Source organism: Sinocyclocheilus anshuiensis, unplaced genomic scaffold (assembly GCF_001515605.1).
Source record: "Sinocyclocheilus anshuiensis isolate Anshui unplaced genomic scaffold, SAMN03320099.WGS_v1.1 scaffold853, whole genome shotgun sequence".
In the NCBI taxonomy this organism is placed as follows: domain Eukaryota; kingdom Metazoa; phylum Chordata; class Actinopteri; order Cypriniformes; family Cyprinidae; genus Sinocyclocheilus; species Sinocyclocheilus anshuiensis.
In genome coordinates this window covers 382,491-405,595 of record NW_015558598.1, presented here as the reverse complement: position 1 = coordinate 405,595, position 23,105 = coordinate 382,491, and the positions used below count along the sequence as shown (strand labels likewise).

Sequence of the window (23,105 nt, the reverse complement as noted above, 5' to 3'; positions counted from 1 at the left end):
GTCTACCGTTCAGTCCTACGAACTACTCAGGACTCTCTCTGCCAAATTCTCTGAGAACGAATTACCTGCTGTTTCTCCCGCGATCCTCCAACGACTCCTTGGAAACGGTTCCACGATCTCAAACGTAACCGGCATACGATCCTCACCACCAGAACGCAGATAAGCACCCTGGAACCATTCACTGTGTTGACATTCACCTGCCTTTAACTCACCTATTCCAGTCATCCACTTACCCAGTCAATAAACCATCCTGTTTTGCACTTACCTGTTGTGTCTGGCCTTGCTTTGTGACAAAAATAGCATCTGAGAACATTTCAGTGTTTACATACCAAACACTTGATTTATTAAACATCACATTATATTATGAATAAGTGCACATTGGCACAACGCGCAAATTCTTCGCAAATAAGAAGAATTTATGAAATATGCAAATACAATAAAATTATACAATATCAGTTAAACGTGGAAAAGTTAATGAGAACAAAGTGATAAGTCAATATGAATTGTTTCATCTTTCTGGTATTCTAAAGCCACGGTTATAGTTGGATGCATATAAGCTAGATGCAACATCATTTTATTATATTAATATTTTTTTATGCATTTACATGCATGTTTTATTTAAATATCTAGGCATATATAAAAACATAAATTTGAAGTACTTCAAACTAAACAAATGAGATTTTTAAAAAAGATTTTATTTAATCTCATTTTAAGTAATGCAACACGTTTTTTTTTTATGGTTTTAGCTATTTTTGGTAATACTTTTAATTGGTGAGCTGTAGTGAATTAATAAAGTCAAACAAACTTATTTTGGTGCAGTGTTCTGTTAAAAATGTGCCTGTACTATTTTTTAAAACAAATGGTGCTTGGTTTGCCATTTTGTTATGTAATGCAAAGACATTCATGCATATTAAAGTGTGGCTTAAGTGTCCAAACAGTTTCTGGGGTCACTGTAGAATTGTCAATCGCATCCCTTTCTGATTATAAAAGATCCGCAACCAAAGGAAACTGTCACGTCCCCAGCCAGACTGGAAACTACAGGGTGTTTTCATCAGCCGTTTGAAATCGTGAGCGTTAATTGTCTGAGTGATTGACAGAATGAATGCCTCCCCGCTGCGAGATAAGACACCAAGCATCTCCAAGTTCATCAATGGCTTAAGAGGCTCAGATGTGTTCAGCTGTAAACAAAACGGATGCCGCTCTTCGGAAGACTCCTATTGAGAAGTGCTGGTCGCTGCGGTAGGATGTCGTGTGCAGGGGAGGAAGCAGAACAAAAGAGCTGGTCAGTACATGAGATCCGCCGCTCCTGTGCTCGCATCAGACTCTTTGGCCTCCTGAAAGGGGAACTGGATCCCAGCCAGGCGGATGAGCAAGATGTTGAGGCCGTGCATGAGGAAGGTGAGGAAGACGAGCCAGAAGGATTTGTCGTACCTCTCGTTTTGCGTCTTGTAGACGAAGCTGGCCTCGTTGAAGTTGAAGATGATCTCGGTCAGGTGGTGCAGCTTGACCTCCGAGGAGAACAGGATGAGGACCATGCAGGCGCACAAACCTGACAGGAAATAGAATGATAGATAAAAGCATAAATAAAATGCATAATAAACAAAAACTCTTCTGAAGGAGATGAAAATGCTGTCATTATTTTCATGTTTTTGACCATGCAGTGAAAGTCAATGGTCTTCAAAACAACACTGGGCCCTTACTGACTTTCTCACTTAATACAGGTTTGTAATGAGTTAGACCAAATGACTCATATTTGGTTGGACTATTGAACTATTAACTCCCTTTAAATAAGAAAAGCCTCAGAGCAACCATTGTTTGAGTTTAGCTGTATTCTTGACACTTAGGTTTTTACCACATCCCTTCACTATAAAGGAGCTTTGTTTACCTTGCCATTTAAAAGTGCATTTTATCTTGGGAAGTATAAGTGATACTTTAAATCTATTTCGCTTTTTAGGGCCTTCAAATACAGCCCTAAATAAAAGTATGTCTGCCCTTTTTTATGCAGTCTCCAAAACGGCAAAAAAGTACCATAAAAAGGGCAGTGAGCAATATATATATATACTACCATTCAGAAGTTTGGGGCAAATTTTTTAAGACTCAAATGAATACTTTTATTCAGTAAGAATTCATTAAATTGATCAAAAGTGACAGTAAAGTCTTACGTTGTTACAAAAAAAATAGTATTTTGAATAAATGCTGTTCTTTTGAACTTTCTATTCATCCCTTTGATCCTGAAATAATAGGTATCACGGTTTCCAAGAAATAAAAAAAAAAGCACAGCTGTTTTCAACAACGTGATAATAATAATCAGAAATGTTTGTTGAGCAGCAAATTGGCATATTGTAATGATGCTGAAAATCCAGCACTGATCACATAAATAAATTACATATTCAAAATATATTTTAAAATATATTCAAAAACAGGTAGAGGTATTTTTAACTATGATAATATTTCACAATATTACTATTTTGACTGTATATTTGATCACATAAATGCAGCCAAAAAACACATCACATAAATGCAGCCAATGAGAAAAAAAAAAATCCTACCAACCCCAAACTTCTGAACCAAAATATATGTATTTTAAGTGCAAATGTAACCATATTCAAAATGTAAAATTAATTGTGCCAATACTGTTTTTTTTTACCGCCCTGTATTAATCAGTGTAAAAATGAAAGGACACTTGATATGCTTTTGCTTAAAATAAAAATAAAGTTAATTGTTGTTATGTATGTACACTCTAAAAAATGCTGGGTTAAATAAACAACCCAAAACAACCCAACCGCTGGGTTTGTCCCTTTTTAACCCAGTGCTGGGTTATATTTAACCCAGCATTTTTTAGAGTGTATTTATTTAATTTTTTAACACAATTTAACAAAAACCAAATGTACTTCCACTTATAACATAGGTAGTTCCAGTACTAGCTGCAGTTATTAATTATTATTATTTTTAATACTGACGGTATTCTTACTTCCCATTATCTGCAAGCGATTCTGCTTTATGTTTGAGTTAATGTTGTTCAGTTGTGTGGACAGGTCAAATGCTCTATTAGAGTGCCATCAGTACACACACAACGGAGGCACCTGACACTAGAGATGCAGTGGAAATCTGGCCAGTTCCACCAAGCGCATTCATTTCCATCACTTTATTTATTTATCATCCAATTCTCTCTTCTCAGTATAGCTGAGATCACTCTCTCACTACTAACAGAGAGATATTAACAATTGCAGAGGCTCGTTTTTACCGTGCTTCAGAAAAGAGCCTGTCTAAATGGATGTATGCATTAAATATTTATAACATACTGTCTTCAGGATTTTCTCTCAAGATTCAAGAATTCCAGCTGCTATTTATTGACCTGGTAAAAGCTCTACTTTGACATAACATTAACAGTGATTCTTTTTATTTGTGTAAATGCTTGAAATATGTATTATTTTATCACACACACACAAACACATACAGTGGGTACGGAAAGTATTCAGACCCCCTTAAATTTTTCACTCTTTGTTATATTGCAGCCATTTGCTAAAATCATTTAAGTTAATTTTTTTTCCTCATTAATGTACACACAGCACCCCATATTGACAGAAAAACACAGAATCGTTGACATTTTTGCAGATTTATTAAAAAAGAAAAACTGAAATATCACATGGTCCTAAGTATTCAGACCCTTTGCTCAGTATTTAGTAGAAGCACCCTTTTGATCTAATACAGCCATGAGTCTTTTTGGGAAAGATGCAACAAGTTTTTCACACCTGGATTTGGGGAGTGAAAAATTTAAGGGGGTCTGAATACTTTCCGTACCCACTGTATATATATATATATATATATATATTGTTTTGGTTATGAACTTCTGTAGATTTGTTTATTATATTTACCAAGTTATTTTATTTACTAAATTATTATTATTATTATCATTTCATTTTTAATGAATGATTTGGACTGGATACACTGAAAAAAATTTACTTTAAATACATTTTCACTCAGAAATTGCTAGTAAATTTCACAAATAATTACAGAGAAACAGCAATTATCATACTTCATGGAGTTGGTTTAAAGAATGTAATAAGTGAGAATCATTTAGTTTTGATTGGTTTGATGATAATTTGATGAGTTTAATCATAGTAGTAATAAAGAACACAATGTAAAAAAATATTTTTCAAAGTAGTAAATAGGACAAATACATAATTTAATGTTCCTTCTATTATTATATCTAAAATTTATTACAAATTTCTGAGTGAAAAAAAAGTTTAGTGTTTATTGTTCATGGTACTCTAGGTACAGCAGGTGCGACCGTGTCCAAACTTGTCTGGGTGTGTGTGTGTGTGTGCGTGCGTGCGTGCGTGTGTACTTTATGAAGTTGGTTTAAATAATGTCCTAAGTGAGAATCATTTTTGATTGGTTTGATAATAATTTGATGAGTTCAATAATAGTAGTAATAAAGAACACACTCTAAAAAATAATGTTTTAATTAATATAATAAAGTAAATAAAGTATAATTAATATAATAAAATACATGGGACAAAGACAATATAATGTTACTTTTTTCTGTAATTATATCTAAAATTTACTGCAAATTTCCGAGTGAACAAAGTTTAGTGATTAGTGATCATTGTAGGTACATCAGGTGTGACTGTGTCCAAACGTCTCTGCGTGTGTGTGCGTGTGTGTGTGTGTGTATCTGAGCAAAGTCTTACAGCTTATCATGTTCCAGAGGTAAAGGCCCTGGGGTCCATGCAGTGTCTCATATGGGCTTCCGAAAGCATTGTAAAAGAAGAAAGCACAGGACACTGAGGAGAAGACGATGAGCACCACGCAGAAGAAGATCACGCTCACATGGAGACTGGCCGGACCCGTGTCCATCAGGTCAGGGAAAACTACACAGAATAAAGAGGTTTCTAACATGATCTCCATTGTTTGAGTCCTAACTTAGGATTGGTGTTTTTGAATCAGCTTTTAATTTGTCATCAACGTCTTCAAGCTATTGTGAGTGACTATGTTTGATTTTGACTTTGGCCCTTATCTCCGAATAATTTTGAGGATAAGATTTCAGTATAGTATGTATGAAAATTGATTTTAATCATTAAAAGTAATCTCTGATCATATCTGTCCACAATTTGCATGCATCTCCCTGTGAGTAAAAAACTAATTTACGATGACAATATTCTTTTGTTCTGCTAAAAGTCTGGCTCTCAAATCTGGGGCTTTTCCAGATCTCATTAGGAAAGAATGAATCATTGTACATGAAGCTGTCATGAAAGATCAATCTGAGACCCATTCAAAACCCCATCAACGAGATGAGTCCCTCCCAAACCTCGAGACAAAACAACTGAAAAACTAAAATCTGATAAACTGAACAATGAATCAGATGTCTCTTGAAACAGCCCCTTAGACTCTTTTAAATCTGTTAAATCTATAGTCTGAAGGGGGTTTACTTGCTATGCATGAAAGACGAAGGGACATTTTTCTAAAGCAAAAGATTGATGATGACTTAAAAAATTAGATGTGTTTGTGAAGGTCATTTTGAAAAAGGTTTGTTACACATCAGTGGACTCAAAACGTATTTGGACCTTTAAAGGGTATTGAATTGAAAATTCTGTCATCATTGTCGTTCCAACCCTGTATATCTTTCTTTCTTTCATAGAACACAAAGGAGAAACTTTGACTAACTTTTTCCAAGCATTTACAAAAGCTTTTAATGCTTCATAAAGGATGCAAAATCAGTATAAAAATATCATGAAAGTAGTCCATATGACTCATGCACTATGCCATATAATAACATTAAGGATCAATATAAAAAAAAAAGTAATTGCATTAGATACAAAATAACAAAGCACACGTGGTACCTGCAAAGGAATGATGCAAGAGCTTTTCTGATCACTAACTTGACTTTTCTGAGCAGTTTTTGCAGTGACCTTTAACCAACTTTCAACGTGATTTGAAGTCACTTCCCTTCAAGTTCACACATGTGCTCAGTACATTAACTGATAGGTTCCACTATTTGATTAGGATCCACAAAGATCACAATACTGTCTTCATTTTGTACAGCTTATCTATTGTTTTATGACTTAAAATAAATGTGTTAATTGTTATGATTGTTATTTATTGTAATGCAACAAGGGTAGGCCTACTATTTAAGTGCTCAAGTGTCCAAACACTTTTAGAGAAGCTGTATATGCACATGTACTACAGTATTACCGTTTTCTTATATTGCATTTCTGTGTGGTCTAAATAATAAAACTATTTATATTTCTGGTGTGCTTTTAAACACTTGTACTGTTCTTTTCTTAAAGGCATAGCTCATCCAAAAATAAAAATTCTGTCATGGTTTTTTATTCACCCTTTTCTTTCTGAAGTTTCTTTCTTCACTGAGAGAAAAAAAAGTATAGAAATGGTACCTTTAGGGGTGCAACATTTTGTCCCTATAAGGGACACCTTTTTTACCTTCTCTACCCCCTTTTTTTAAGTGTAAAAAAAAAACAAAAAAAAACAAAAAAGAAGATATTTAGATGAATGTTGGTAACCAAACAGTTGCTGGTAGCCATTGACTTCCATAGCAGAGGAAACAATACTGTGGACGTCAATGGTTAGCCTATAGCAGCTGTTTGGTTCCCAACATTCTTCTAAATATCTTCTTTTATGTTCAGCAGAAGAAAGAAACTCATACAGGTTTGGAACAGCATGAGGGTGAATAAATGTCGACAATGTCTTAACCCATTTAATCCTACCGGTCACAATAGTGACCGTAAAAAAAAAAAGAGGTTTTCATTTATGAAGCTCTAAAAAAACTTACTGACTGATGTTTTAGTACACTTCCTGCAAATATGGATTAAATAAATAAATAAAGGGTCTCAATTAAATATGTGAGGTTTCACATGGTTAGTGCAAATTGTCACATGACCAGAGCATTGTATTTCCTGTTTGCACCTTGAAAAGATGATGGCTGCATCAAAGCTCCAAAAACGAAAGGCTAACATAACGATATGACAAAGGTTTTTGGTACACATTATCTTTAGGCTGTCTAGTATTAATATATGAATTCACATATATTCAGTTTTGTTGAGTGTGCATGGTCATAGAATGAGTAAACATCTTGATGGTCACAACAGTGACCGGTGGGATAACGGTGAATTTAGGTATACAATATAAATCCAATTGCAGTTGTTGAAAATTGCACTAAATTGTTGCAATGACAAAATATTGCACTAAATTAAAAGTTTAAATGTGACAAATAATTTACAATATCGATGTGGTAATACTGGTATCACTAATGCACAAAAAGGTAAACATTTTGAAATATGCTGATGGTTGTATATTTTGTCTTTTATCTCAGCATTCCTATCAATGTTTTTTAATAAGTTTTTTTTTTAATGTATAATAGTAACCCTAGAATGTGATCAAACAGTTTAAAGATATATCTTTTTTTTTTTTTTATGACTGCAGAATTATGTTAATTCAGTAGCCTACACACATTATCCCACCGGTCACAATTTTGACCGACCATAAAACACAATTTTTCACACACTTTTCCAAAAAGAAAGAAAAAAACAGTTGCTGGTTATTTCAAAGGGTTACTAATGACACATCATTTGGATATTTTCATGTACCTTGGAAACAAAATTGGGATTAAACGGGTTGATATGATTAAGTTACTCACAAGCGAAATAAAAGGGTCTGTCTCCCAGACCACACTGTTTCATGCCCTGGCCGTGGAAAAGTCCGTAGCTCGTCCTTCCGATGAATTTCTCCAGCTCTGCTCCGGACGCGTTGACGATCTGCGCGCCCGTCTTGCACAGAACCGCCGCTTGAACCCAAAACTGCGTCCCCATCGCGGCAGCCACGACCAGAACACAACCAAAGCAAAACACGCCAGCGACAGAGAATATAATTCGCTTTTGACGGCTAGGCATTATGTTTGACAGAGCGCAGCCACAGTAATCAATGGATATCCACAGAATAACGCGCAACGGCGATCTTCCTATAATCCAACATGGGAAAGGACATTGTGCTGTTGTCGATTTCCCCTTTAAGTCTAAACGAATGCTATAAAACGATCCCTAATGCTAGGTAGCACATGTTGGCCGAGTAAAGTTGGATCCCAATGTCTTCTCTGGATAGAGTTACGCCAAGCGCCTTCACCGTCCTCCGTCTCCAAGCAACCGGGTTGAATGTCTCGCCCCATCTCTGGCTGCATTTAATAGGGTTACAGTTTATTATGTGTGGTATAATAGCGGGCTAGCTAAATGTATGAATATGAAATAATATCCCAAGTAAATAATAGCCATGCCCGTTTTGACTTAGCCTTCACTAGGCTTTCCTGACACACAGCATGCCATCAGAGCAAAAATGATGTAACCTTCAATGCAAAAGGTCATTAATCAGAAAGAGACTCCGGAGAGAAATAAGACATTATTAAATGTGGTAACAATGATTTATTAAAACTAAAATAGTTAAAAGAGTAAAACAAAATAAAAACATTTCTTTATAATCAACCCTTATAATTTGAGAAACATAGGCTGTATCCAAAATCGCCCCTATACCCTTAAATAGGGCACTATATATTTGAGGGGACAGCCATTTGTAGTGGTGTCCGAAACCATAGTAGATATTTTCGAGTGCACTCATGCAATCCCACAATGCACCGCAAAAACGTGTGTACAACTGATGCTGAAAGGCTAGAGAATACCCATAATGCACTGTAAGAGTCGCCACGCCTCACCAGATGATGGCACACACAGATGAATCATCCACCCATTCATTTTACTAAGCACTCGTCCACGGCATAATACAGAGTAATACAACACAGGAATAAATTCACTGTAAATTGATTATTATTTTTTTAACCTATACATTTAACTTATACATGGAATACAATTTCCATGACCGAGTTCAAGATAAATCCTTTAATCTTACTACTGGAGCGGCCAGTTTGCCAGTTTCAAATGATTATTAAACTGCAAGCACAAACTATCCAAAAGCGGCAGTCCTTTCGGTGCCCTCAGTGGGTGAGCGTGATTTGACCAAGTACAACATGTTCCTGGATCAACATCCTTGTTGATCCTGGAACATCATTCCAATCAACCAACCAGAATTGAGAGATAATTTTTCAGGAAATGTCAGTTTTAGGCTTACAATCAGGATTAGGTGCTTCTACACTCTTGTTAATCAGCTATCATTTCCCTCTGATTTTAGGAATAAATTATGGGTAAGGTTAGGTTTAGGGGTAGGGATTGGGTTAAGTCTGTATTTTTGGACAGTAATGTTGATCCATGTCTTACTTGGCAAAATCACGGCGACCGCCCTCAGTGTCCAAATTCACTCACTTCTTTTCATTCATTCCTGCAAGTAAACTGAATTAGTGACCTAATGTAGGGAATAGTGAATGAGGGTGTAGGGGGCGATTTCGGATACAGCCATACTTAAAACTTAATTATTTTTCGTGCGTTTCAATGGCCAATGGTGTATTATATCACCTCTGCATCAAATTACAAAAAAAATAAATAAAAGTTAACACTAATGCAAGGGTGTTTCTAATGCAGCGTCTATGGGAGTGACGGTAAATTTGTTCTCTCTTCTGACTGCCGTTATCAGTCTTTATCTATTTTTTTTCCGTTCTTGAAAGTTGTGAAAAAACTACTGTGGAGTTTTGCTATTTGAGCAAATGGGAATGCAAAATTTTTTTTATTTGTGGTACTCTCCCATTCATTCCTCTGGAAATTTACCCAACTATGACGACGGGGACGCTGCTGAGAAACCCGTAAATGTGAAAAAGGTCTATTTATTGATTGTCATTATGAATTTGGGATATGGAATACAACTTATACAAACAATTTCACACTGAATGAAAAATAAATAAAACGAAAACATAGTCAATTTCATGCTTGAGGTGCGGTTGTCCTTGTGATGGTGGAAGTCCGAGTCCTGGCTCTTGGTCCTTTTTGTATATAAGTACAATTAAACACCTCTGAGCATCATTGTACAGTACATCTTCTGTAGATTTAGTTATGTTTACATACATACAAAATTCTTATCAACTAGTATTGCCACAGCTTTTTTAACTGACTTTTTTTTTTTCTCTCAAATAGGTCTTTGTCCATTCTTTTTCCACAGGCTTCAGTCTGCTTTGTTGATTTTTTTTTCTTTTTTCTTGTAGCTTTTCCTACATTACTAATCCACAGTTCTTTAAGAAACTCTTTCTTTACACTACATTGACATTCAGCAAATTATTTTGCACTAATACTTGGTCCATAACTCTCCTCCGGCTGAATTTTCACTCTGTGTCTGCGGTCGGAACGCTGCCTCTCTTTGAGAAGGCCTTCGTGATCTGTTGCCTGAATGCACGGCAGATGACAAAGTACAGCACTGGATCGAAGCACAGGTGCAGGATGGCAAGAAGCAGAGTCGACTCTTTAGCCAGGAACAGATTCTTCCTTAATGTGCATTCGGTGATGACCTCTATCTGCGTAAATGTGTACGGCATACGCACAGCATGGTACGGCACGAAGCACACCACGTATGCCAAGGTCACCAATGCAATGTTTATGAAGGCATGTTGGGCACTAGCCTGTTCCTCGGGGTCAGATTCACGCCGACCCCAGAGCCGCTTCAAGACCAGGCCGTTGGACAACAGCACCGCTACCGAGGAGTTGAAGAAGATGGCCATGCCCAGAAACACAGACAATGCGTGCCAATGCTTGGCGAAATCATCTTTTAAGTCTGAACACGTCAGGCCAACTTTGTATTCAACGTTTTCTTTGATAGGGATGGCCATGTTGGGCACGTTGATGAAGAGCACGAGGAACCAGACCACCGAAGACATCAGCACCGCAAAGCCCACTTCCTGCAGTCGGAGCAGCTTGGAGCTGCGGGTGATCTGGAGGTAGCGCTGCACGCTAACAAAAGCTAGAAAGATGACAGACGCGTACATGTTGATGTAGATGAGCGGCGCACTCACTCGGCAGAGAAAGATGGTCAAACTCAGAGAATCATTGCCCAGGTCTTTGGCAATCTTGACAGGTAATGCCAACATGAGGAGGAAGTCGGACGTCAGGAGATTGATGAGGTAAACATTAATGCACTTTTTAGCACTTCGGCTGGTTATGAAGGCCCATAGCGCCACCAGGCTGGCAGCCATTCCAATCAGGAAGATGAGGATGTAGACTGTGGCGAAGGGCACCATGTTGTCGTTGACCACACAGACACTGGCGTTCGAACTCTCCATTTTCGGATCTGGACTGTGTAAGCGCTAATAAATAAGTCAAATCAAGGCTGTCAAATACGTATGTTTTACTTCTCCCTTTCTTCACGTGACTATACCTTCTAAGTCTTGTCAGACCACCGAGAATAATCGAAGCTGATCTGAACACAATTCCGTCTTTCACTTCAGCAGAAAGTAAAAGGTATCAGTAGAGGAAGTGGTAAATCCCCTGTTTAAGCACGCGAAAGCATTTTCCTGTTTGCTCGCTAAGGATATGATGTCACGTATCAGCATCAAATAGAAAATGTTATGTAGCAATCCTGGAAAGAAACAGAAAGAAAAAAAATGTGTTTTTACCTCCTTTTCCTGTTTTTAGTTATGTTTCACAATAATATATGAACTGTTTATATGAATATATGCACATGCTGAAGCTGGTTTAGATGTGATGACAACAATGTGCATCAAGGCAACTGCAATCAAAGCATCAATTCAATGACATTATATCAGTTTCTTGATATTTTCTCTGGATCGCCGCACTATTAATGTTTAGTCTGAAAAACATTGTCCTTTAATATTAAAGACAGCTTCTTCCATGATCGAGAAGCTAGTAACACTTTTCAAAATAAGGTTATAATTATTAACATTAGTTAACTACATTAGTATTTACATAGTAATTACATAGAATGACATAGTACAAATTACAAATAACATAGAACTAAAAATCCTAAAGCATATATATTTTTAAAAATCTTAATTTTGATTAAATGCATTATTATTATTATTATTATTATTTACAAATACATTATTAAAATCAAAAGTTATATCTGTTAATGTTATTTAATGGCCTTGAACTGACAATGAATAGGTGTATTTTCATTAACTGAAGTTTACTGAATAACTAATGTTTAATGAATAAATACTGTAGGCCTAACTAATGTATTATAAATGATTAACTAATGTTAGTAAATGCATTAACTAATAGGACCTAAAGTGTTACCAATATGTTTAGATCACCTGGCAGTCAAGTTGCTGTTTAGTAAACCATCTTGTCCTCAGTGTCCATAAAAGGAGTGTTTAAGTTGGGTTCCCATTTTGTTTCATTTAATTAAACAGAATAAATATACTAACTAACTAACTACCTACCTACCTAACTAACTAAGTAACTAATAAATAAATAAATAAATAATCTGCAACTGTGTCTTCACATAAGATATCTTACAAATATTCAAAGTTGCAAGCAGGTATGTTACGGTACAGTACATTAACTTTTCTAGTATCAAATAAAACAGTAGCAAATGAAATTGTGCTCTTGTCATGTCTGCTTCCACACTAATAATGCAGACAGTAAGTGAGAGTTCTTAAAGTGTATATTTTTTAATAGTTTAGCAGGGTTTTGTGGCAATAACGCCTTAACTGTATGCTTTTCATTTGATATAAATATGACATAAATAACAGCTACAGTTTATTTGAATTTGTTGTGCATTTTTCAACACTAACATTCACTAACAAAGAGACCCCTCAAGAGCCAATAATTTACACCTCAAATACCTAAAAGCCCATTGCTGATAGTCAAAGTGCGTAGTTTGACTTTTTCTTAAAGTCACTAACCGCAACATTATGATTTCAGGACAAAAATGTAAATTAAAAGCATAACTTTGTATCTTTCTCAAAGTAATCCACAACTGCAATACAATCTGTTTGGTTCTTGTGGAGCAGTGGATTCCAGGTCTTTTGCTCAACACTCATCATTTCATCTTGAATTTATACTGGATTACGAAGGGCAGACACTGTTTTGACCAAAAACTGGTCTTTGTTAGCATATTCTGCCAATGGTGGTGAGGAAAACATTGAATATGCGCTTAAGGGAAGTGAGTCAGATTGTGGTCATCTAATGTGCTGAAAAAGGAAACTCATTTACATTAATGGACAATAAAATACAGGTGGAACTTAGAAATATGTCTATTTATTTATTTTTTTAATTATTTTTTATTTAAATGGTTCTATTTCACTTTTTAATAAAATAAAATATCCTTCATTGCTCATTAACATCGTGCACATTGTTTGTCGTTTCCCACACCTGTCTCTCCAGGAAGTAAATACACATGGAGGACATCAAAAGTCAGTCTGAATCAGTTTAGAAACTTTGGCTGATTATCAGATGCATAGCATCTCATGAAGAAACAAACGCTTTGTGCCTCGTATCAGAATTAGATTTTGATAACTTACCGCATGACCAGACTGGCTTCTCCAGCAGACATCAGATCAGACGCTGGAGTAATGCAATCCTGCTCTCTAGCTGTGTATTGTTCTTGTTGAAAGATCTATACAGCTACTGAGATACTCGTTCGGAGAGTTTCTTCGCTGGCTCAACTACGTTACAAATCCAGTTTCCGTTTTACTTGGGGTTTGGTCTCAATTATATCAGCCAATGGAGGAAAGCATTTACCACACCTACAATGAAGTGAAATGACGCAGCGGAAACGTAAACTTTCCAGATTCTGTGTCTGTAGACGACCACAAACCACTAGTCTATGGCTCTCGTTTGCATGCGCTCTCTGCGCTGTAAGTTCCTGGTTTGAAAGAACAATGGGTTGGTTTTGACTTTCCTCTCAATGTGTTGAACATAAGTTGCACTGTTAGTGTCATTTAACGGCGTCCGTGCTTTCAGGCGCATCATTGAATCGAGTTTCTGCAACCCAGTAAAATCATTAAAAAACAAACACAAAACAATGCATAGCCTCCAAACAGGGCATCCAGTAATATTTATGTTTTGCAGCTGCAGTTTGGCACAGTATTACCTGGGCAAATTGTTTGGCCTGCGGATATGTTGTCAACATAATTCTACCATAAGATATACCAAATCATATAAGGTTTACCATTTTAAGATAAAATATCTTAAAATTCAATACTTACATTTAAAAGGGCAAGCCATTTAAATACCAAACAGAGAAGTAATTTCAAAGTGTTTTTCCACAATTATTACCAGCAATGCTTCATTGTTTACTAAATTAATGCACGATTCCTTTTCAAAATAAAATAGCAATAAAGGATTAAAGTAAACAACAATAAAACATATTTTTAAGCTAAAAAGACAACTTTAATATTTATTTTGCCATTTTTAATTTTAAATTCTGTATTTTTTTTTCCATAGCAAGCTAAAAACATGTCCTATGTTCTGTCCATTTGTATATTAATTATATTGCACTATAACTTGGAAAAAAAAGCACATCCCCAATTCCAGTTCTTGGTTGGGTGGTCAGGTAGAAGAGGTCACATTTTTCAAGATAAAATATCAGTTTGAATCTTCAAAATGAATTTCTTACAACAAATTCTCTATATCATCTCTATATCATCTATCAGCATCTATATCACGCTGTAATCAACTGAAAGTGAAAATAAAATGTTGCATGTAGAAAAGGAAGGAACCTAATAAATTGATGTATTACACTGCATTAGATTGAATGAGCCTTCATCTGCATTGCATAGTTTGTTTCATTGTTAGTAGGACAGTGTCATCCTTCAAGAGATTTTTTTGTGTTAAATGACACTTTCACGTCGTAATGTGGATATCTTTGTTTCAATGTAGCTCAGCATGTTGCTCATTCGTCTTTGCTGGCTTTTATCGTCGCTGTCTCTCATTGAATCAGACATCCTCCTGAGGCCCAGCTGGGCTCTGAAGGCCTTGCAGAAGATAAAGTATATAAGTGGATCCAGACAAGCATTGAGCACCGATAGCAGGACAGTCAGCTCCTTTAGGACGTAGAACGCCTGCGCCGTGCAGAGCTTCGTCTGAGGTTTGATGAATGCGTAAGGCAGCCTAACCAAATGGTAGGGCACAAAGCACACACAAAAAACCACCACGAGCACCAGCATATTACGCTTCGATTTCCTGAATTTATGGCTTCTGGATGTGATCTGTATGGACAACTGAGCTTGTTTGATCTTTTGCAAAGTCCCCCAGTACAAAGCAATCAGAGACACCAGCACAAACGTGAAGAGCACCATAGACACACTGTGAGTGATTTTGTAGACCAGACTGAGCTGGGGACTGTGTAAGGCCTCGCAGCCGCTTTTCTCAGGCTTGTGAACGTGACCCCAAGAGGTCAGGAGAAAGAGGATGAAGTAGACGGAAGACATGGCTAACAGGGAAAGCCACGTTCCTATGGAAATGTGTCGAGCGGTACGAACCGTCTGCAGAGCATGAGTCTCCAATGGCCGGACAATCTTCAGGTACCTGAGGTAAGAGTAAAATATTAATATAATGTCATAATACATAAATGCATTCAAATTACTTAATAAAAAATAGATAGCAATGTTCTTTTTTTTTGCAGCCATGCTTGAAATTATATATGTTTATTTCTGAATAAAGCTGTAATGTTTCATTTTTGATATTATTACACAGCTCTCTGATTTTGATTTGACATTCGTGACAGTCTGACATTATTCCTCAATAATAACTGTTGTCAATAGCAGTGCTGTATAATGGCTGCTCATAGGTGAACTAAAGTAGGTGCTTGCGTGAGTTGCATACCTGTTTGCAGCAATAAAGTCCATAAAGAGAATGCTTGCATACATGTTAAGATAGAATGCTGTTGCTCCAAAGCTGCAGTAAATATTGCGCATTATATCTGAACTGTTGGTGTAGTTAGCAATGCGCAAAGGTAAACAAAGACAAAGGAAGAAGTCAGCTGCCGCCAGGTTCTTCATGTAGACCGTGACGCTGGACTGAACGCGCTGATTGGAAAAGAAATAAACCCGCATCGTGATGCAATTAAGCACCAGACTGACGAGAAACACTAGTGAGTATGCAAATATGAAAGCAGGGTGAGAGGGGATCTTTGAAAATTCGCAGGAAGCATTTGTTTCTGTGACCGTCGTATTTGTTTCTGTGATGTCATCCAGGGCAGTGGTGAAGCTGGTTAGTGGGGCTGCAGTTCGACGAATCTGTGAAACGGCTGACTCCATCTATTAATGCACAAGAGAGACAGTTAAAGTCCCTATAAGTTGTATATGGGATTTTATTGATCCTCAAAGCTCAAAAGGTCAAATATGGTGTAACTCCATCATTCATAGAATGTAGAATATTTATAGGCTATCTGTAAGATTTTGTCTATACACGTAATAGACGACTAATGACTCTAAAACATTAAACATATTAAACCATTAATCACACTTCGGTACAATATTTTGAAGTTTATGGTTGAATATAGGCAATGTTCTACGTTCTCATTAAAACTTGCTATAAAAATTAAACCTAAAAATAACCCTTAGAGAACGGTGTCTGCATCTGAAATCACATCCTCTCTGGGCAGGTACTTCTTTTAAATGAGTTATTACTTTGTGACTGTTAAAAAGTATGTTTTATATAGTACTTTATGAATGTGCGTAGTATGAATTGGAGCCAGGCGTACTACATTTGTTACGTTGTCATTGTCATTTGTATCACTTCACTGTCATTCACGAATCCTCTCCCATGGCCTCATAGGATAGTAAATTGTCCATTGGGTGCACACTTCAGAGCTGCATTTCCCAAAAGTGTAAAATCTTAAGCCGAAGTTGATCATAGAACCATTGTCATCAATGGAGCTACGATCAACTTCGGTTTACGATGCTTTTACGCAGCCCAGACAAGTAGTAGGTGATCCAGGAACTTTTGGCCTACTGTTTTATGAATACTGTGAATTGGACATACTACTCTTTTCACATTCGGTTTTTAATCTGTTATGTACAGTAGTAGGGAAGTATGTGATTTCAAATGCAGCCATTCTGTCTAGGTTCTTATTAGATCAATGTGCAAAAACCTCCTTGCAACGTTCTGACAATGTTCGTTTATGGTTACAAAAATGGAAGGAATTCCTAGAATGTTAGAATGGTTCTCAAAAAATAATCAAAAGGGAAGCATATAAGCTCTAGTCACACAGGATGTGTTCTTCCGAGCTGAATAGAACGTAGCAGAATTAAACTGAACACCAGATTCTTGAGGTGCGCTGGGCTTCTTTTATCTTGATACACTCTTATCACTGTGCAACAGAACAGCTAAAGACAGCTAACAGTTGGCATGTGCAGCCAACTATTTTAAAAATAGCACATGCGATAGATGCATCCTGTGCAAGCAAGTCAAACTTAGTACAGACTGATTTAATTTGACAATTCAAAACGGATGTTCTCAAAAGTAAAATCAGCTCTTTACATCTGTTTGCTTCTCTCCTACTTTCTGTGCTCACATATTGCATTTTAATACAGACAAATGTACCTATTTTTCATTTAAAATACTGCTTCATAATCTGACAAAATCATCACTCCTTTAATATGCTGTGATTTCTGTTATATTTCCGTGTACAATTCTCACAGAAAGCAACAGAATGTCACAGCGCACATCCTCATTCTGGGTAACAAACCACAAGAAAGATATTCCCTTTTCAGTCAGGGATGATTAGGCCTAACCTGACCCCATTTGCCCGTTTATTGATGCGATGATGCCAAAAATGGTACAAGATCAAAATGTGAATTTTTTCGACCTGAAATGACGAATCAACACCACAGGGTTATATCATTATATCATAACCTATTGTTGCAAAATCAGATCTCTGTCGTTCTCTTGCAGTGATGAGAGCTGCGTAACGTGACATTTATCAAGTTCAATGACTGATAAAAAGCGTCTCTTTAATAAAGGTCAGGTCTGTTCACAGAGGCCACTTTAAGGTGCTCTTTTCTGCACCACAAATGCTACTGATATCATACTGACACACTGTGTTGATACTGACGCTAACATTTTTATATATAATGCCAAGCATTCAAAAAAGGTTGTTCATTAGCAACTAAATGTCTGAACAAATACATATTAGAGAGAGAGGGAAAAAAAACAATCTATTACTCAGTTCATTGGCCATTTAGAACAAAATAACCACAACGTGCTCTATAAATCACAAATCATTTCGTGGTAATTATACATATTACATTAAAACTTTAGCAAGTTCCTTAACACTGAGAGCTAAATAGCTTAGAGACATCAAAAATGTCCTGTCTTAAATAACAATTAATCCATGATATAAACAAGATGCAAATAACAAATGACAAAATCTTCTCTCAAACTGACCCAACAACGTTTATAGTAGAACCTTAATTGCAATTAACAAAAAAAGCTAAAAGCTAATTAGCTGATCACGTTTAACTTACTTGAAATCCTCACTTTTAGCCAAGCTGTCCACTGAGCTTTGATCTAGAGTTGGTCTTTTGGTCATAAGTTCCTTCTGTAACATGTAAAGAGGAAATTGGGTTTTGTATGTATCTCTCTCTCTCTGTGTGTGTGTGTGTGTCAGTATATGTAACAAGTCAAAGTATGTGACAAAAATGCAAACACAGGTGGTCGGGGGGTGAGGTGGTTGGGTGATTTTGTGGTGACACATGATAGACACTGATGTTATAGAATACACAAACAGTTACAGGACTACTCTGTGAGCTGTAATCATATTTTTAGTTTTTTAGTTTTTAATCATTTGCAAGTCAAAATTGTTTGGTTCCCATTTTGTTTTCTCGGACATGAAGCAAAATTCAGACTATGTGTGTTATACTTTAAAAGTTTTTTTTGTTTTGTTTAAACCAAAACTGTTGGAGGGGATTGCTTTTTGAGAAGACTGTGGTTTATGTTATGCTGTTGTGAGTTTTATTTCCAAAGTGAATCAATGATTTGCTTTTTGAGTCATCAGTTTAGTTGATGCGTGTGCAGCACTCTCTCACCATGCAAATACCTTGCTGTAGCTGTGGGCCATCCTGAATAATTAGCTAGTGTCAATATCTCAGCCTAACAAAGAACCTTTGACTGAATAATGTTCAGTAAAATTGTAAGAACCCGCAAAGTTCCTGCCACGTCCAAGCTGTTTGCAACCTGCGACTACAGAGATTAGCATCAGTGAAGTGGCATAAGGTTATAACTGCTGATGTACATATAGTTTTGCAGATTTTCTGCCATCTAATGGAGTCTCTATGAAACTACATTTTTTCAACTGCATTACAACAGTGACTACTATCTAACGTTAAAATTCACCTAGGATTAACGTATCCCCCTAAAATGGTGATTTTAAGGAGTCTCGACCTCAAGGTCAAGGTCAACTTTATTATCCCTCATTGGGGCAATTTCTTTCACAGCCAGCAGTAAACCATACAATAACAAAACAAGCGCCCACCACCTTAACTCCATCCAATTGAAGTTTGCTAATTGAAAATGTTTTACACATAAAGGAATGAAAATGAAAACCAGCGTATGCTGCTTTTATTGCAAACCAAGAGATTTATGTATTACCTCTCTGAAGTGGCAGCCACGAATCCTTGCCAGTTGGTGTCAGTAAAAAACACTGAGACCATTGGTGCTATCGGGACAAATAACGAGAGCCAGCTGAATGTAAATAAAAGCTTTTTCTGAGGCTGCTTCTGATACTCTCAGAGTTGGTACTTTTTTTAAATTACTGTGTAGTATGAATGTAAACTGGATGTACTACATTCCTCATGTTGTTAACATGTGACCTACCTATGACTTCACTGCCATTCATTGGATTCCATTGGATAGGGGTGGATGATACTGCAGATTTTGCTATCAATCCGATACCAAGAAAATACAGGGCCAGTGTCACCGATACTGATACCAATACTTTTTCCTTTTAAAAACATACATTTAAATTGAAAAATAAGCTGGATAAGTTGTTGGTGTTGCCACAGTAGTGAATTTCTACCGTTCCATCTCTCGCTGTAGCCAAAAGTATCTGCTTGCGCTTGGAGCCGCTGAGTCACGTGATGGCACGACAACAAAACAGCATAGCAGGGGAGGAGCAGCAATGTTTGCATACGAGATGTGAAAAAAGTCAGGTATACTTAAATGTCATTTTAAGTATATTTCTGAGAAGTACATAAAGCCCATTTCTGAGAAGTACATAAAAAGTAGACTAAAAGTATACTTTCCTATTTTTAGTTTAAAAGAAGTATACTAATAGCACACTTGAATAAACTTCTTTTTCGTAAGGGTAATCAGGCTAGTATTGATCCGATACCAATACCAATGTTGGTATCAATATTATCGATATTAGGATTGATCCGCCCACCCGTACTATTGGATGCACACTTCAGAATCTCAGCGAAAATAGTAGGACACCTCTGTACTTTTTGCTTACTGCTTTTTGAATACTGTGAATTAGAACATAATGCTCTTTTCACATACTGTTTTTGCCTACTATATGCTAGTGAAGTATGCCATTTTTGATGGAGCCACATTCAATCATTGAGACCCTGCTGGTAGATACCTTAACTAAAGCAAGCATCTTCCTCCATTAATGGCCATTAAAGGTGCATTTATTCACTTAAAGGGTTAGTTCACCCAAAAATTAAAATTCTATCATGAATTACTCACGCTCGTGAAAGAAAACAAAAATAATGACTTTATTCCACATTTTCGTCTCTACTGCGTCACTTGTGGACGCACGTTCACGACAGTATCATGACGCGAGCGTGTGGCGGCGCTGACCCAGATCTGGCGTGATGATGTCATTATGCCGGATCTGGGCCAGCGCCGGCGTCACCACACACTCGCGTCATGATACTGTCGTGAACATACGTCCACAAGTGACGCAGTAGAGACGAAAATGTGGAATAAAGTCGTTAGTTTTGTTTTCTTTGCGCAAAAAAATTGTTCTTGTAGCTTTGTAACTTTACAGCTGAACTACTGATGTCACACGGACTACTTTGTCGATCATCTTGGTACTTTTCTGGACCTTGAACGTGGTAGTTACCTTGCTGTCTATGGGAGGGTCAGAGAGCTCTCAGATTTCATCCAAAATATCTTAAATTGTGTTCCGAAGATGAACGAAGGTCTTACGGGTTTGGAACAACACAACTAACCCTTTAATATCCATTTACCTCAAAAATCTTTGAATGGGCATGACGCTGCTCTTCTGGAGGGGGTTGCCTACTCTCGGTTGCCAAGAATGCTCCAACTACATTGGATTTTAATTCATGAGGAGTGTCCACAGTTGCCAATAATCATGAAAATTTGCTTACTGTATTCAAGCAAATTGCTGATGCATCTACCATGGATGATGACACTTTGCCTTAATGGATATTTAAAAGATTCCGAGTTCATGTTTTTGTGTCATGTGTCACTTTGGTTGGTCTTGTTCTTGGTTTGGTGTCAGAATCCTGACACTCATGTGTATTGTCTTGTCCAGGGGTGTCCAAAACTGTTTTTGGAGGGCCAACATCCTGAAGATTTTAGCTCCAACCAGCTCCAACACACTTGCCTACAGTGATCAGCTGTTTCATGTGTGTTTAATGAGGGTTGGAGCTAAACTCTGCAGGACAGTGGTCCTCCAGGAACAGGTTTGGACATCCCTGGTCTTGTCCTTGTGGGGGTATGCGGTTTCTGGGATTGTTCTCTAGGCCACTGGTTCTCAAATCCAGTCCTAAAGACTCGCTACTCTGCATATGCTGCATGTCTCCCTTATTTAACCTGATTCAGATCATCAGCTCGTTAGGAGAGAGCTCCATGAACTAACCTGAATGTGTTCGATAAGAGAGAGATACAAAATGTGCAGAGCATTGGATCCCAAGGACCGGAGTTGAGAACCACTGATCTAGGCTGTGTGCTGTTCTAAATTGTGTGTTCAATAGTGTCTTTTCGAAGCACTGCTTCATGAAGTTTCAAAACGTTTGCAAATCATTTGTTTCAAACCAGTGGTTCAAAGCGTGCATCAAACAACCAAAGTCATGTGATCTCAGTAAATGAGATTTCGTTATATCACAAATGTTTCGAAATTCCAATAGTTGGCTGTTGTGGGGCGATTTCTGTAACCAATTAATTACTGAGATCACCCCCCAGCAGTGAACCTTTGAACCAGTGTCTATTGGCAGTGGTCTCAAACTCAATTCCTGGAGGGCCACAGCTCTGCAGAGTTTAGCTCCAACCAACTCCCAATCACATCTGCTTGGAAGTTTCTAGTGATCCTGAAGACCTTGATTAGCTGGATCAAATGTGCTTGATTAGGGTTGGAGCAAAACTGTGCAGAGCTGTGGCCCTTCAGGAACTGAGTTTGAGACCAATGGTCTATGGTTTATACCTGATCTTAGATCCCCTTCAAATTAACACTTTAAACAACTAAAGAACATATTATATAGACGCTTTATATTTAATTTATTTGATGATTTGTTAGTTGCATTCAATATACTTTCAATAACAATTGCAATGGCTTGTAAAGGCTGATTTAATGCATGTTTTGGCCTGAGATTTTGTTGCATTTACTTCGTTTTGACCAGCAGGTGTCACCAGCATGTGGTTTCGAGAAAATATATTTCTGAAAAAAAAAATAAATAAATAAAAACGTGTTATGATATCTTTGCCATATCGCCCACCCCTAAGGCTGATGTACTTTTCCAGGGTCCAGCAGGGATCACCTCGGGGCATGATGAAGTGGATATCTTTGCCCAGCTCACAATTAAATCCCTTCATCAAGGAGATGTTGTTGCAGGTGGTACAGAGGCTAATGTCGATGAACTCCTCCACATACTTTTCCAGACTTCTGCCTCCTTGAAAAATAAAAACTGTAGTTCCCTCCAAAAGTCTATTGCTCCTCATTGGGGCAATTGTTGATGGACAAAATGTCCATGAATTTATGCCTTGGTCTGGTCATCTGTCACGCACAGTTGCAGAGAGCACACAATGAAGAAGAAGATCAGTTCAAAAGTCTAATTTGTTCACATCAAAAGTTTAATAATCAACATAAAGGTTAATCCAAAGAAGGCCGGCAAACAAAACACAACCGTAACATCTAGACGCGGATGTCTAAACTGACTTGACTGGACCAAAGTGAAGTTAAAACACAGCAACTTAAATACTAAGGCAAATGAGGGTAACTAATGGCACACAGCTCAA

At 37.1% G+C, this 23,105-nt stretch overlaps 3 protein-coding genes across 3 annotated transcripts; all 3 read right to left on the bottom strand.

The window, feature by feature from the left end:
* Positions 1-1,239: 1,239 nt before the first annotated feature.
* On the bottom strand, positions 1,240-7,907 carry LOC107680084 (clarin-1-like). The gene is made up of 3 exons (XM_016475843.1): positions 7,655-7,907; positions 4,695-4,874; positions 1,240-1,549 (listed from the first exon to the last, which is right to left on the bottom strand). The coding sequence occupies exons 1-3, from the start codon at positions 7,905-7,907 to the stop codon at positions 1,284-1,286; spliced, it is 699 nt and encodes a 232-aa protein (XP_016331329.1). The 3' UTR covers positions 1,240-1,283.
* A 1,831-nt stretch (positions 7,908-9,738) lies between these two features.
* Positions 9,739-13,549, bottom strand: LOC107680080 (probable G-protein coupled receptor 171). The gene is made up of 2 exons (XM_016475840.1): positions 13,421-13,549; positions 9,739-11,514 (listed from the first exon to the last, which is right to left on the bottom strand). The coding sequence occupies exon 2, from the start codon at positions 11,216-11,218 to the stop codon at positions 10,268-10,270; it is 951 nt and encodes a 316-aa protein (XP_016331326.1). The 5' UTR covers positions 11,219-11,514; positions 13,421-13,549; the 3' UTR covers positions 9,739-10,267.
* A 1,182-nt stretch (positions 13,550-14,731) lies between these two features.
* LOC107680098 (P2Y purinoceptor 14-like) lies at positions 14,732-18,429 on the bottom strand. Its single transcript, XM_016475863.1, has 3 exons — positions 18,371-18,429; positions 15,726-16,159; positions 14,732-15,428 (listed from the first exon to the last, which is right to left on the bottom strand). The coding sequence occupies exons 2-3, from the start codon at positions 16,157-16,159 to the stop codon at positions 14,732-14,734; spliced, it is 1,131 nt and encodes a 376-aa protein (XP_016331349.1). The 5' UTR covers positions 18,371-18,429.
* Positions 18,430-23,105: the final 4,676 nt, after the last annotated feature.